The 15,272-nt window shown below is 43.6% G+C and overlaps 1 protein-coding gene across 1 annotated transcript in view; it reads left to right on the top strand.

The window, feature by feature from the left end:
* LOC121443342 (GREB1-like protein) overlaps positions 1–15,272 on the top strand; it is a 253,801-nt gene that overhangs the window by 212,210 nt on the left and 26,319 nt on the right. Inside the window, exons 16-19 of the mRNA XM_041645069.1 lie at positions 8,465–8,645; positions 9,573–9,765; positions 11,792–11,922; positions 14,516–14,855. Of these exons, the coding sequence (XP_041501003.1) occupies positions 8,465–8,645; positions 9,573–9,765; positions 11,792–11,922; positions 14,516–14,855 (845 nt within the window). The remainder of the gene's footprint in view (positions 1–8,464; positions 8,646–9,572; positions 9,766–11,791; positions 11,923–14,515; positions 14,856–15,272) is intronic.

Consider the following 15,272-nt stretch of genomic DNA (forward strand, 5'->3'; position numbering starts at 1 on the left):
TGATGATTGATGTGGGAGGGCCCAGCTCACTGAGGGCAGTGCCACCCTGGACTGGTGGTCCTGGGTTCTATAAGAAAACGAGCTGAGCAAGCCATAGGGGACAAGCCAGTAAGCAGCACCCCTCCATGGTCTCTGCTTCTTTCCCACCTCCAGGGTCCTCCCATGCCTTCTGTCAGTGACAGACTGTGACGTGAAATAAACCCTTTCCTCCCCAAGCTGCTTTTGGTCATGGTGTTTTATCAAAACAAACAAAAAAAAAAAACCCTAAGATAAAAGTACATGTTGAAATAAATTTTAAAAACTGAGATCTATTTTATTTTATTTTTCTGAGACAGGGTTTCTCTGTATAGCCCTGGCTGTCCTGCCTGAAACTCCTCTAAAGACCAGGCTGGCCTGAACTCACAGAGATACACTTGCCTCTGCCTCTGAGTGCTGGGTTAAAAGCGTGTACCATCACCACCTAGCAAAAAAAAAAAAAAAAAACCTGAGAATCTTTTAATGATTTAATATTTCTTGATTTTCATGTGTCATATGGTAGGAAGAAGGAGGGGGCAAAAGAACTCAAGACCTCATGAACACTAAGCAAGAATTCGATCCTGAGCTATATACCTGGCCTGATTTTCATATCTTTAAGAATTCATTTTTTGTTTTGTTTTGCATACCATAACTTTGCAGAAATCTGTCACAGAGATCCACAGAGAAGATGAATGGATAAAACTAACAGTTTTTTGTTTTGCTTTGTTGTTGCTGCTTGTTTGATTGTTATCTCTTTGATAGGAAAGGCAAGGAATAAAAATTGGGTATTTAAAAAAGAAAATTATTGCTTAAAAAATCAAGAATCAGGATGTATATCAGAATATACTATTTTCTTCAAATAGTCAATGGAGTATTAGAACAGTCCCAGCTCATCTTCACTGATTCCTGGACATCCAAGAGGTCCCTGAGTATTAATATCTCCAATAGTGTTGGCCATTTATTCTGGTCATCGCTTTTGGTCTGTGGGTCCCGTAAACATGTGGCATGTGTTCTTGGCTCTATTTCCGTTCTAGCCCCGTAAACAGTAGAGAACTTGCCCAAGGGAGATGATTTTTTTCTTATTCTACGAAGAGGACCCTAAGTTAATGTCTAAGTTTTCTTTCAGCACATCTAGATTCTGTATTCTTCAATAATGAAAAGAGAGGACACAAATCCTCCATTGTGGTCTCTTGGTACCTTGGATCCAAGAAGATTCCTCACTCAAGATGTTTAGAGTTGTTCATTTCTTCAGGGATGCAATGATTGGGTACCACCCAGTGTCGGCTTCCAGAGAGTCAGATTAATATCATTTAGAAAAGAAATGGTTCCTAGCTACTTCACTTCTAGAACTCAGTGAGTGGCAACTCGTCTCAAAAAAGAATGCTTGTGCTTCCTAAGTTTCCATTCATCCAAAACCCAAAAATATGGATTATTCTGGTAGCTCTAACCCAGAGGCCTACTTCCTCTATTGGTTTCCTGGGTGGATCCAGCACTCTTTTTAATAAAATCCACTTTTTATTGTGGATTGGTGAACTGTGAAAGACTTGGCCATGATGTTTTTGGAGAATAATTTTTACTTACCCAGTAGAACTATCATTGATGACTTAAATTAAAAAGACAGAACAAGCAGAGGTGGCTTTCCTCAGAGCAGCTGTTTGTGAACGCTTGTGACCATTTCTGGATTCCAAGTAACAAAACATGAAGGCTACACCAGAAACTAATGAAAATGTTTCTCTTTAAGGAATAAAAGAGCTAGGTACAAAAGGATTATATTCTTTGGATGCTTAAAGCAATTTACACATTTAGCACTTATTAATTGCACAAGATAACAGGTTTCATCAGAGTGTCATATACATGTCTGTAACATGTACTCAGATGTGTCTGCTCTTACTGCCTACTCTTTCCTCCACAGCTGGTCCACTTCTTCATCCCAGATATCCTCCCTTCTACTTTCATGTATCAGCTTCTATGGTTTACATATTATAAAATAATCAAAATGATAAAAGTGAGAAAAATTGAATATAAGCATATATAAATACACCAGACTACACAGCAAAAGAATTATTTCAAGCAATTTTTTGATCTATAGTTTCTCTTTGTAGCCTTGACTGTCCTGGAACTTGATACATATAGCAGACTGGCCTCAAATTTATGGAAATCTGCCTTCCTCTGCTGTCCAAGTATGGGAAATAAACTACAGTGATCCAGTGTGGTGCAGACAGAAGGACAGACACCCAGATCAATGAAACTGATATAAGAGCCCAGAAAAACAAAGCCTTCTCATTTATGTTCAATTGAACCTTTACCAGAGTGCCAAGTAGTTTAATGGAGAAAGAACAAGCTTTTAAATAAATGGTGCTGGGACAAATGGATACCCATGTACAAAAAAATAAAGTTGGTCTTGGAATGGTGGTATATTCCTGTAATCCCATGATCCCAGCACCCAGGAAGCAGAGGCAGGAGAATCAAGAGTATGAGGCCATCTTAAGCTACAGATCATTAGTTGATGACCTCTCTCTCTCTCTTTCTCTCTTTCTTTCTTTCTCCCTCCATCCCTCCCTCCCTTCCTTCCTTTCTTTTCTTTTCTTTTTTTTTTTTTTTGTGAGACAGGTATCGTTATGGAGTCCTGGCTATCTGGCTGTCCTAGAGCTCAGTATATAGACCAGGGTGGCCTTGACTTCACAGAGATCCTCCTGCCTCTGTGTCCTGAGTGCTGGGATCACAACTCTCCAGGCCTGTCTTAACTGGCTAGAACACCAGAAGCTAGACATTCCCAAATACATAAACTGGCCACCTCAAAGTTGAAAATGCTTTTGTTTTAAGAGAGAGAAATGATAACCCAGAAAATAGGAGAAACTATTTAAAAATCATATATCTATTGCCAGGTATGTTAGCACACACCTATAATCTCACCACTTGGAATGGGAGACAGGAAGATTAAGAGTTCAAGAGCATCCTTGACTACATAGGAAGGTTGAAGCCAGCCTGTACTATATATATAAGACCACTCTCAAAACATATGTATTTGGTAGGAGACTATATCAACAATACTTAAAGATCTATTACAACTCAATTATAAAGAGACAAGACAGATTATAGGTGAAGTATCCCAATAGTGTGTGTGTGTGTGTGTGTGTGTGTGTGTGTGTGTGTGATGAACACATGGAAAGATGTTCAGTACCATTGGATTTTTGTAAAATGAAAAGAGATGGCTCAGTGGTTAAGAGCATTGCCTGCTCTTCCAAAGGTCCTGAGTTCAATTCCCAGCAACCACATGGTGGCTCACAACCATCTGTAATGAGGTCTGGTGCCCTCTTCTGGCCTGCAGACATACACGCAGACAGAATATGTATACATAATAAATAAATTTAAAAAAAAATGAAAACGATAAACAGATATTTCTGTAAAAGCTACTTTAGTAGCAGAAAGGCTGGCAGTGCCCCCTGTCGGCCAGCAGTTACAATCATCACTCTCTCTTTCTCTAGCTTCCTAGCTCTCTCTGTACACTCCCCCCTTCCCATGAGGCTGGCTGCTCTGTGCTCCCCTTCGCTCCCTTTGCTCCCTTCCCTCCAATAAAAACTCTCCATGTGGAAAAAAGAAGTCAAAACAGCGATTCTTTCATTTCCAAACATTTATTTGGAGTTTATTAACTGAATTCTGTGAAGGAAAACCATTCCCCCTTCCTTAACTCCTTTCTTCTTTCCTCCCTCCCTTCCTTCTTACCAGAATGACCCATGGATATTAATTTTAACCTCTGGATTGTTTCTATCAGTGTTGTTTTATGTTGTTGTTCAGAATTTCCAGCATTGGCTATTAGAATCTCTTGCAGGCAGTGTGTGTGCATGTGTGTACGTGTGTGCGCGCGCACACGTGTGTGTGTCAGGGGGTCAGATGACAACTTTTGGGAGTTTTGTTAGGGTCCAAGAGAAGGCCCCAAGAAAAGACCTACAGTCACATATCTAATAAACAAGAGCGCTTTATTCCCGCTCTGGGGTGGTGCAAGGCCACCTCCCAAGAAGGTCACAAACTCCTTTTGAGGAGAGTTAGGGGAAATCCAGGGAGGAGGGATTAATCTGGGACTAATTGGTGGGGGAAAGATTAGTCTGGGTACTGATTGGTGGAGGAAAGATTAGTCTGGGTGCTGATTGGTGGAGGAAAGATTAGTCTGGGGGCTGATTGGTGGAGGAAAGATTAGTCTGGGGACTGATTGGTGGACGGTCCTACTGTTAGGGACCTTCCCGAAGCAGGGTAGGAAAGCTATCTTTAATTATCAGGAGACTGTGGTCTTCTGCAGAGACAAAGAAGGCCAGGGGTGCCTGGTGACTGGTTGCCCCTGAGTTGTGGTTTCTTGGAGAAGCGTTTGCTCAGTACTAGCCACCTCCAGTAAGCCCAAACTAAGGCCTGGTCCCCGGCAAGGGCTATTAGAAACCTGTCCTGGCTCTGGTCTCTATCAGGGCTACTAGGAGAGCCTGTCAAGACTCTGGTTTGCCACCCCCACCCCTGGCCCTCTCTACCTCTCTTTCTCTTTTTAACTTTTTTTATTTTAGATTTCATTTTATTTTATGTGCAGGAGTGTTCTGTTTGCATGTGTTTGCACCACCGGTGTGACTACCCCACTGAGGTCAGAAGAAGGCGTTGCATCCCCTGGGACTGGAGTTATGGATACTTGTGAGCCACATGTGGGTCCTGGGAACCAAACTTAGCTTCTCTGCTAGAGCAACAAGTGCTCTTAACCACTGAACTATCTTCCCAGCCCCACGGTAGTGTGTTTCTCGATGTTTCTGACATGCGTACTCCAGGTTAGCTCGCGAGTTCCCTGAGGAGAGTGCTGCGGTTACAAACGCAAGCCACCACAACCAGCTTTTGTGCGGTCCAGGATCAACTCGGGAGGGTCAGGCTTGCCGATTCACTGGCCGCCAAGATTGTTCTATATTTCCCTGCCTTTTTCTGGAGACTAACTTTTTCCCCAAAAGTTTTGATTCTTTTATTGAAAAGGGTAGCTAAAAGCCCAGATCTGGGCATTGGCACGCTTATTGCTATGGTAATGACATTGCTATGTCATTTTAGGCACAGTTGGCAGACAGAACCAGAAAGTATAAGTGCGTGTCTTAGCCCAGACATGCACACCTCTTTACTTCTATGTATACATTTAAGTAATGAGTTCATATTGAGACCTCCAATTCTAAAACAAACACAGATTCAGCTTGGCATTTCCCCTGTTCCTACTTGTGACTTCTTTTTCTCACAAGAAGAAACAATGTCTCATCTAGCACCATTCACTGGGACTTTGTCTTGCTTATGTAATTGCAGCCCCACGTCCCTGTAGACTGAAGTGTTGGCGCGCATTCCTTTTGTCTTCAAGCCTGGGTTTGTGTTTCCCCTCAAGTCCTTCTCTCCCATCTCCACTGTTGCATTGCACGTTCCTCATGACAGGCGAGGACTCCTCTGTTGCCATGTCGACCCCACTGGGGGTTGGCTGCTGTGCATGGTGACGTGTTCACAAAAGTGAGTGTCTCTGCCACTCTCCGTTCTTCCCACCGGCTTTCTGACCATGTACCTGGAGTTGCATAACTGTCATTTTAGTTTGCTTTAATTCAGGGGTTTCCTGGCTTCTTCCTGTGTTGTTGGTGAGTTTTGTAGAAATGAGAAACATGTTTTTCCCACCTACTTCTTTCTTACAGTTTTAAGGTTTTTTGTTTTTTTTTTTTTAAGGATTTAACTTGCATTCTCCCTTTTATTTCCAGTGTCGAACATCTGATCTTTTCTTACTGAATGTTGTAGCTGCCACTACTTCTTTGCTAATGACTCATTTTCAGCTGGCCCAATTCTTCCCCACTTTCCAGACAAGAATAAAAAGCTCCTGCAGATCCCCTCTGTTCTGCTGGTTTCTTCCCCGCGCCCCCCCACCCGCCCAGCTAGCTGCTCCCATCATGGCACCACCTGTCTCACTCCTCTCTGTATCCTCAGGTTTGGCACAGCCCCTGATGATCACTTCACAGACTCGATGACCAATAAATAGTTCCTGAATGATGAGTGACCATCACAGGTCTTCTGCTTTCAAAAGACATCACAGTGGCCTCCTGTTGTAAACGTTCACAATGAAATGAGACACTTCAGGTGGAAACTGAAAACGATCTCCCAAGTATAGGTTCCTAGTAAAAAACTAGGGGGTCTGGAGAGATGGCACAGTGGTTAAGAGCACTGGCTGCTCTTGCTGAGGACCTGGGTTCAATTCCAAGCACCCACTTAGTGACTCCAAACTGTCTGTAACTCTGTTCCAGAAGAACCAATGCCCTCTTCCTTGGGCACTGCACACACATGCATATAGGTACATGTATGCATACATATAGGTGCACGCATGCATACATATAGATACACGTATGCATACATATAGGTACACGCATGCATGCATATAGGTACACATGCATACATATAGGTGCACGCATACATACATATAGGTACACGCATGCATGCATATAGGTACATGCATGCATACATATAGGTACACGCATGCATACATATAGGTGCACGCATGCATACATATAGGTGCACACATGCATACATATAGGTGCACGCATGCATACATATAGATGCACGTATGCATACATATAGGTGCATGCATGCATATAGGTACACATGCATACATATAGGTGCACGCATGCATACATATAGGTACACGCATGCATACATATAGGTACACGCATGCATACATATAGGTGCACGCATGCATACATATAGGTACACGCATGCATACATATAGGTGCACATATGCATAATATAGGTGCATATATGCATACATATAGGTATGCGTATGCATATAAATAGGTACATGCATGCATGCATAAAAATCAAATAAAAAACTATTTTAGGGCACACACACTTAATCCTAGCACTCAGGAAGCAGAGGCAGGCAAACCTCTGTGAGTTTCAGGCCAGCCAAGATTACATAAAGAGACCCTATCTCGAAAATATTTCTTTCTTTTTTTTTTAAAATATTTATTTATTAGGTATACAATATTCTGTCTGTGTGTATATGTGCAGGCCAGAAGAGGGCACCAGACCTCATTACAGATGGTTGTGAGCCACCATGTGGTTGCTGGGAATTGAACTCAGGACCTTTGGAAGAGCAGGCAATGCTCTTAACCACTGAGCCATCTCTCCAGCCCCCTTCGAAAATATTTCTTTAATTAAAACTAGTTTTATGTTTTTCTTTTCTGGTATGATAAACTTTTCATATAATAAAGTGTTTTTTCACTTTTCCTTCTTATTTTGCTCCAGGCTATTGTTACAGTTTATAGATCTAACTGTTTGTAGGTGTGAACTGGGTTGGCATGTTTTTTTGTTTTTTCGAGACAGGGTTTCTCTGTAGCTTTGGAGCCTGTCCCGGAACTAGCCCTTGTAGACCAGGCTGGCCTGGAACTCACAGAGAGCCACCTGCCTCTGCCTCCTGAGTGCTGGGATTAAAGGCGTATACCACCACCGCTCAGCTTAGTATCATTTTTTAAAAAGAAAATGAAATCAGTATAATTTATGCAAGTCTCTCTGTTTCTAAGGAGGCAGGTGTATTATACATGTCCCAGCGACAGCTTCATGTACCCAGACCCACTTCAGATGTTTGTGTGTCGAATGCTGTTACAGCAGGGTCTCTGGAGCTATCCAAGCATCACAGTCTACTGTCTCGAAAATGCAGTAATCATGGTTAATCCCATTTGTTTTAGTAATTTGAAAATACGCTAACATTCACTGAAGGCTCCCACACTCGGTATACGTGCATCCCTCTAGAAAATGTATATGATAGTGCGGGAGGAGTGCTTGCCTGGCATATGTAAAGTCTGGATTTGTATTTCCTTTTCTATGCTAAACTTGGGGAAATAAGGTTCTATGGTATATTAATTTACTCAAGGTCTGCAAACCAAAGCTGATGATCTTTTCTGGTCGCCTATGGTAGACATCATTATTAGCACTTTTCCTACAATAAGGAGTGAAATGAAATGGATCTCAACATTCAACAGCTTTTCTTCAGGAATCAACATTCCCTGAGTCTGTTCTATAAGTCGGGTGTGGTGGCCCAAGCCTCTAATCCTTCACCGTCTAATCCAGGGAGGCCAGTGTAGACTCATGAAAACCTGTCTCAAAACACAAAAATTTTAAAAATTAATTAAAATTTAAAAACACACAAAAACAGAAGAAATGTATTTCTTGTCCTTTATATAAGAAAATGAGACGTGAAATGGGATATTCTGAAGAAAAAGAAATCTGGTATTTCCTCCTCAAAACTGGTATAGAATATGAAAAGAAAAATAGCATTGCTCACTAAACCTAAACCTCTATGTGGTTAGTGCCCAGTACTGGTCAACACGGAGCGTGTGTGTGTGTGTGTGTGTGTGTGTGTGTGTGTGTGTTATACATAAAGGTGTGTGTAAAAAGAGGAACTTTTTTTTCTTGGCAGGTGTCCTTGTAGACCTGGGTCTGGAGGAAAATGGGATGGCTCATCAGAGAGCAGAAAAATATGTTGTTCGCCTGGACAATGACATTCAAAGCAAGTTTGAAGTTTTTATGAGAAGGGTGAAACAGAATCCGTACACACTGTTTGTGCTAGTTCATGACAACTCCCATGTGGAGCTAACAAGGTGAGTGCTTCCGTATGAGCAGATCCAGCATTTCTTCCATAGCATGCCGTGAAGGCCCAGAGACCCTTGCACTTGGTGTCTTCCCATTGGTGACTTCCTCCTAGCCATTCCTGGCCCCTTCAACTCTTCTGTCCAATTTATGTTGATTTTCAGTTTCTGCCACTGCTGATTTATTGTATGAGTGTCCATTCATGTAGCAGTCACGCACACTTAGAAGTCAGAGGATAATTTGAGGGAATCAGTTCTCTCTTCTACCATGTGATTTCCAGGGATTGAATATGCATGTACACACAATTACAGAAGAAAATGAAAAGAAAACTAGAATAAAATATGTGGGTTTGGGTTTACATGATAACCTGGCATATCCAAACTGAACTGACTGAGCAAACCCTAGAGGTGCAACTCTCTGACTATGGAGTTAGAAAGGCCTCTCAGCTCCTCCCAACCTTCCTCTCAGGCTAGAGGCCAAGGAGGGAAGGAGGCTGTTAGGGATGAAGGTCATTGCAGGGCTGGAAGGTTTCACAGGAAAACAATCCATCTCAACACAGATGAGCTGCTGTGGGCTGTGTGACCGAGTTTATATTCATAAGAAAAGCCAGGAGGGAGAGAGTCCCCAAAATCTGTCTGGAAGGAGTGAGGAAGGATATAAAGGTTTTTTATCATTTAAATCATATTTGTTTTATGATTGTTTTATGAGGCAAGATCTCATTATACAGCCCAGGGTGGCCTTGAACTATCAATCATCCTGCCTCAGCTTCTCACACGCTTTCCGATCACAGCTGTGTACACCCAACTCTCAAATCACATTCTGATTGTATCTTTTCCTCTCAGATAAAATAAGTACAGTGTCACTCCGTGCTGTCCCATGCTCCTGTAGCCAGTCAGTTGGGTAAGAAAGTTCTAACATGACTTTTATTATTTCTACAGCATGATTTCGGGCTCTCTGTCACATGGTGAGCCAACTCATGGATTGGCTGATCGAGTCATTAACTGCAGAGAAGTTCTAGAAGCTTTCAACCTCCTGGTGCTCCAAGTGAGCTCCTTCCCATACACACTGCAGACCCAGCAGTCTCGAATCAGCTCCAGCAATGAGGTCCACTGGATACAACTGGACACAACGGTGAGTCTTCCATGTCTAGACATTTGCAGTTCTCCAGGAGGCAAAACCTGGCACTAAACATAGCCATGGATTGGTAAAAATACAGTACAAATGTGTCAAGACATCTAATTAACATACATAATGCTTCATTTTTCATATGGTCATGATTTTTTTGAAATGGGATCTTGCTATTTTGCCCTATCTGGCCCTGATCTCCTACACTTCTCTTCTGAGCACTGAAACTATGAACACTATACCATTACGTGCTAAGTGCAGTTATTATAACATTAACGACCATGAGTAGTGTCCTATAGAAGGTTCATTGGGTGGCTAGTCTTTAGGTGAGGAGGCAGGAGGATCAGAAACTCAAGATCATCTTCAGCTACATATCAAGTTCAAAGCCAGCCTGGGCTACATGAAATACTGTCTCAAAAAGGAGAGAAAAGTTCATATTATACACAAATTTCTATGCATTTCCAGGGTTACTAACTTCACCCCTGGTCTATTCTTGTTTCTACTATCCTCATCTTCTTCTTCTAATTTATTTATTTATTATTTGTGTGTGTGTGTGTTTGTGTGTATGTGTTGTATGTATGTTGTATGTATGTATGTATGTATGTATGTATGTATGTATTTTGGTTTTTTGAGACAGGGTTTCTCTGTGTAACAGTCCTGGCTGTTCTGGAACTCACTTTGTAGACCAGGCTGGCCTCAAACTCACTGAAATCCACCTGCCCCTACCTCCAGAGTACTGGAAGCCACCATCACCCGGTCCCTCTAATTTATTTTTATATTATTATAATTTTAGTATTAGCCTTGTTTTTCTTTATAAAATAAACTAGTGAATGCTTAAAAAAACTTTCCAAAATTATGAAAATAAAAATACAATAAAATGCAAATAAAAACCATGAAAATAGAATGCACAGGTATGAGGAAAGACTATAAAACTGAAGAAAAAGAAAAGTATAAACAAATAAAATCAAACCCATGAAGTCACAAAACTTACTTAATATTCTGGGCCTTCTTACATGAAAGACAGCAGCATGTCGTAATCCCAGTATCCCCTGAGGGCATCCTTGTGTCATATCCCAAAAGTTACTCACTTGCATGGTGATGATTGAGTCAGTCGGAGGGGGAAGGATTGATGCTGTGTGTTCTGTCTAATGAGGTAGGATGTTCACATTGCATTGTATTTTTTACTCCATTTGAAAACTAATTTTTATTGTAAAAGGAGTTGCCACAATTAAATAGCACCAAAAAACTTAAATGTTTTCAGTTTCTCCCCAAACTCGATAGATACATCAGAAAAGAGAGCTCCTTCTAGCAGGAAAAGAAGGTCTCTGGCCTGTGAATCTAAACAGAAGGAAGACAAACCCCTAGTTTGTTTTCTCTGTGTAGTTCCCATTGGTCCCAAAGGAAACATGTCAACATACCACTAAGTTCCATGGAAATGCAAAGTTGGTGTCAAGTTTCACAGCAGTGTTGAAGGAGCGATGGGGCTGCATCCCGCCACCCGGAATAACTACACGGAAACTGTATTCTTTTAAACACTGCCTGGCCCATTAGCTCTAGCCTCTTACTGGCTAATTCTCACATCTTGATTAACCCATATTTAGTAATCTGTGTAGCACCACGAAGTGGTAGCTTACCAGGAAAGATCTTAACCTGCGTCTGTCTTGGAGAGGAGAATCATGGCGACTGCCTGACTCGGCTTCTTTCTCCCAGCATTCTGTTCTGTCTACTCCGCCTACCTAATTTTCTGTCCTATTAAAGGGCCAAGGCAGTTTCTTTATTAACCAATAGACAGATGACCCTCCTCCATCACAGCAGGGTTTTCTTTTACCTCCACCAATATCTCTTCACATACACACTCACACATGCACACACACACGTGCACACACGCGCACACACACTCGCACACACTCACACACATGCGCACACACTCACACACATACACACGCGTGCACACTCACACACACACACACACACAATGCATGCACACACACGCACCCTGTCTTCACTGGGCATCTGCTCTGTTTTCAATCAGGAGGATGTGGGCTGCGAGAAGCTCTACTTTGGCTTGAATGAGTACAGCAAGTCGCTGCAGTGGGGGGTCACCAGCCCACTCCTGAGATGTGACGAGACTTATGAGAAGATGGTGAGCACACTCTTGGAGAGGTAAGGAAAGACAGCTGCCCCTTGCTTTAAAATGTCTGCTTGGTCGTGTTACAGTGGTTCTGATGATGCTCGTGCAAACGGCACGGAAGGGCTGTCTCAGAGTGGCCTGCGCTTGTGGGCTCATATGACCATCCAAGGGGAACAAACGCAAACTGGCCTCAGTGGGGGAATCAGCACCACTTTTCACAACTGTCCCCCTGCCAGCTTCACCGTGGGTGTGGAAGGCCACACCCCTGAGCTCTGGCCAGTCTCTGACATTACATCCCTGACTTTGTCCCTGTTTGCCGGTCACTGTGGACAAGTATCCCTAGACAGCTCCCTCAGAGCGAAACTTTTCTTTGGAAACTCTGGCTATTTACTGAAGCATTTGAGTGTGTTCTATCCTTGGGGTCTGTCATCTGGTACTGACCTTCAAGGCTAAGAGTCTCAATTCTCTCTTAAGAAGAATTCTTTCTGCCTTGCTAGCCCTCCTTTTATTCCTCAGCTCCAGGTCAAACTCTTGTGCTTTGTTTTTCTCAGAACCTGATTCATAGACTCAAAGCTAAGGTAAACTCCCTTCCTGCCCTCTGCCCCGTACTTTGTGTGACCATCCCAGATTGGGGAGGAGGTAAATTAGACCTCCTGGTAGCTCTAGTTTCTTAATACTGAACCTGATTAGGTGGAGTCATCCCTTTAACAGTCTACCCTATCATCCTGGAAATGTTTTAGAGATAAGTAAAAACAAGTGAATGCACCCAGTCCAGCGAGATACAGTTGTGTCAGGGAGGGCTCAGAGTGGGAGCCAATACTGTCACGGCTGTTGGACTTCAGCAACCGTAACCAATGCTGTGTCATTAACCTTCCCGTGACCCTAGAGTTCCACCGCCTCCAAGAGACACCTTTTTACTTCCCTATCCAGTTCCTTCCCTGGTTTAGAGCGTGTCTCTCAGCCCAGTAGTACCACAAGAGTGCACAACTTGTATTTTAAAAGGTGATTCCAGCAACTTCAGTTATAGATTTTGTAATTACAAAACCACTAATATAGTTTAATGCAAATAGATTGGGGAAACTTCCCTGTTAGGTCCTAATTTTCTCAAAGTGTCGAGTATAAATGTCTGCATTTTGAAGTTACTATTTGTTGTAACTTTGTTTTGTTTTGTTTTAAACATAAGCCAACAAAATAACCCTAAGCTTTAAATGTAGCTCATCTGTGGTTTCTTCCCTCCAGCCTTAGCCCAGACTGGCCATCTGTAGCTTTCTGTGCTTCCCCACCTCCTAAAGCCCGGCAGTGCAAGAACACAGTGACAGAGACCTGAACATAATGGAGACCTGAACATAATGGAGACCCAGTTCTGTCTCCAATCAGCCTCAGTCTAGAACAAGTAGCCGAACTCTCCCCGTCTCTCACACTCATGCCCCTGTGGAAGCTGGAGCGGGTCACTACGGCCACCGTTAGTGCATTCCTCCCAAAATGCTTCAAAACTAGCATGGCTATGCTAGTTTCTTAAATGCCCTAGCTGGCATTTGACCCTTGGCTTTTCTAGGCAAACTCGTGAACATCTGTTCAATTTTAAAGAGGATTATAACGTAAAGGTGAAATCCCCTATTAGTCTACCTGCCGCTGAGCTCCTCATGAACTGCCAGCTGGTGGCCAGGAAAAGGGGGCCAGACTCCTCAGCCCTTTGCCAGGCTCTGGGCACCTCTGCCAACCCCTGCACAGCCCTGCCTTGCTGGTGCCTGCTTTCTCAACCCCTCATGCAGCTAGGGGCCTCTGCCCTTTGGTGATCAAGTCTTTGGATATTCCCTGTCTAGCCTGCAATGCTCCCAGCTCAGATTTCCTAGTCTCTGATGATAAAAGGCCCACCACTAGGGGGTGCTCCTTCTTCAGCTAGCTCCAATTTTTCCAGCATCAATTTATTTCTTTTGAAAGATAAATTTCTGCTACCCATAGAGCTGACCTCAAATTAGCAATAATTCATGTGCTGGCACATCACATTTTTTGCTAGTTGTTTTGTTTGTTGTTGTAGTTGTAATGGCATCCATTATGCAGTCCAGGCTGGCCAAGAATTTGCTGTGTCTTCCAGACTGGGCTTAAATTTTCTATCTTTCTGCCTCTGGCTCATGTGCTGGGGTCACAGGCATGCTCTGTCAATCCAGCTACAGTTACCCTTTCTGTAATGTCTGATACACAGAGAATAATGACAGGAGTGTCTTTTCCCTTGCTGGTATCTGAGAAGTGGGCTGGCAACGTGTGGGCCATGTGTCCAGGCTGCAGCATGGGGTTAAGATCTGGGGATTGAGACTCGTTCACAATTAACCTGCAAGGGTCATTGTGTCTCGGTTTTTAATGAGCATCCCAGTTGCCGGTGGGAGAGGGGGCTGTTCAGCAGCAGGGCTTGCTTCTGTCAGTCTGACGTGGGCAGTCTGACAGTTCTAACTTCCCTGTGCAGGTGCTGGTCCACTTTGAGAAGGTAGGGCCTCTAGGCCAGCCCCAAACCCTAATCTATCCATGGATCCAAGGTTACTCTGCTCTGTAGTCCCTCGCTTCGATGTCCCGTCTGCCTTTTACCGTGCATGCCTGCACTGCATGCTAGCTGCCTGTGCTCTGTCGTAGGTACCCCAGGCTGCACAGCATGGTCGTACGCTGCTATCTTCTCATCCAGCAGTACTCAGAGGCCTTGATGGCTCTCACCACCATGGCGTCCCTCCGAGACCACAGCACACCGGAAACACTCAGCATCATGGATGATCTCCTCAGCTGCCCAGGAAAAGGCAAGAGTGGCCGGGGACCCATGCTCATCATCAGAGTGCCCTCTGTGCAGCTGGCCATGCTGGCCCGGGAGCGACTGCAGGAGGTGCGGGACAAGCTGGGGCTGCAGTACCGCTTTGAGATCATCCTGGGGAGCCCAGCCTCCGAACTCCATGTTGCAGCTCACTTCGTGGCACGATTAAAGGTCAGCAAAGGACAGGCATGCCTTTCGTTTCTGTTTTCTGGGACTCTTGGATAACTGGACCACCCAGATAACTGAGTGGGATAAGATTTTGCACATGTGTGAGTTTGACCTCCCTGACCAGGTGAACACTTTTCTTAATTGAAACCAGTTTCTGATGATCTCATCAGATCCCTCGACCTATGTACGTGCAGTTGGTCTCCATGGTTTTCAAGCACAAGTGCACAAAGCGAGATGACCTAATTTGCCCCGGTGTTTCTCAACCCGGCTAGAGATGCATCTGGCCCACCACCTTCTATTTCCTCAGAGAAAGGGAAGCGGTTCTCCTCACCAATTCTTTTCTGTGCATCTGGCCTATGTCAGCTGGTGGACAGCCAGTAACACTCCATCTCTGCACTCCTCTAGAGCAACTTCCAGCTC

Source organism: Microtus oregoni, unplaced genomic scaffold (assembly GCF_018167655.1).
Source record: "Microtus oregoni isolate MIOR12 unplaced genomic scaffold, Mior012 000105F_ref0000443, whole genome shotgun sequence".
Lineage (NCBI taxonomy): Eukaryota > Metazoa > Chordata > Mammalia > Rodentia > Cricetidae > Microtus > Microtus oregoni.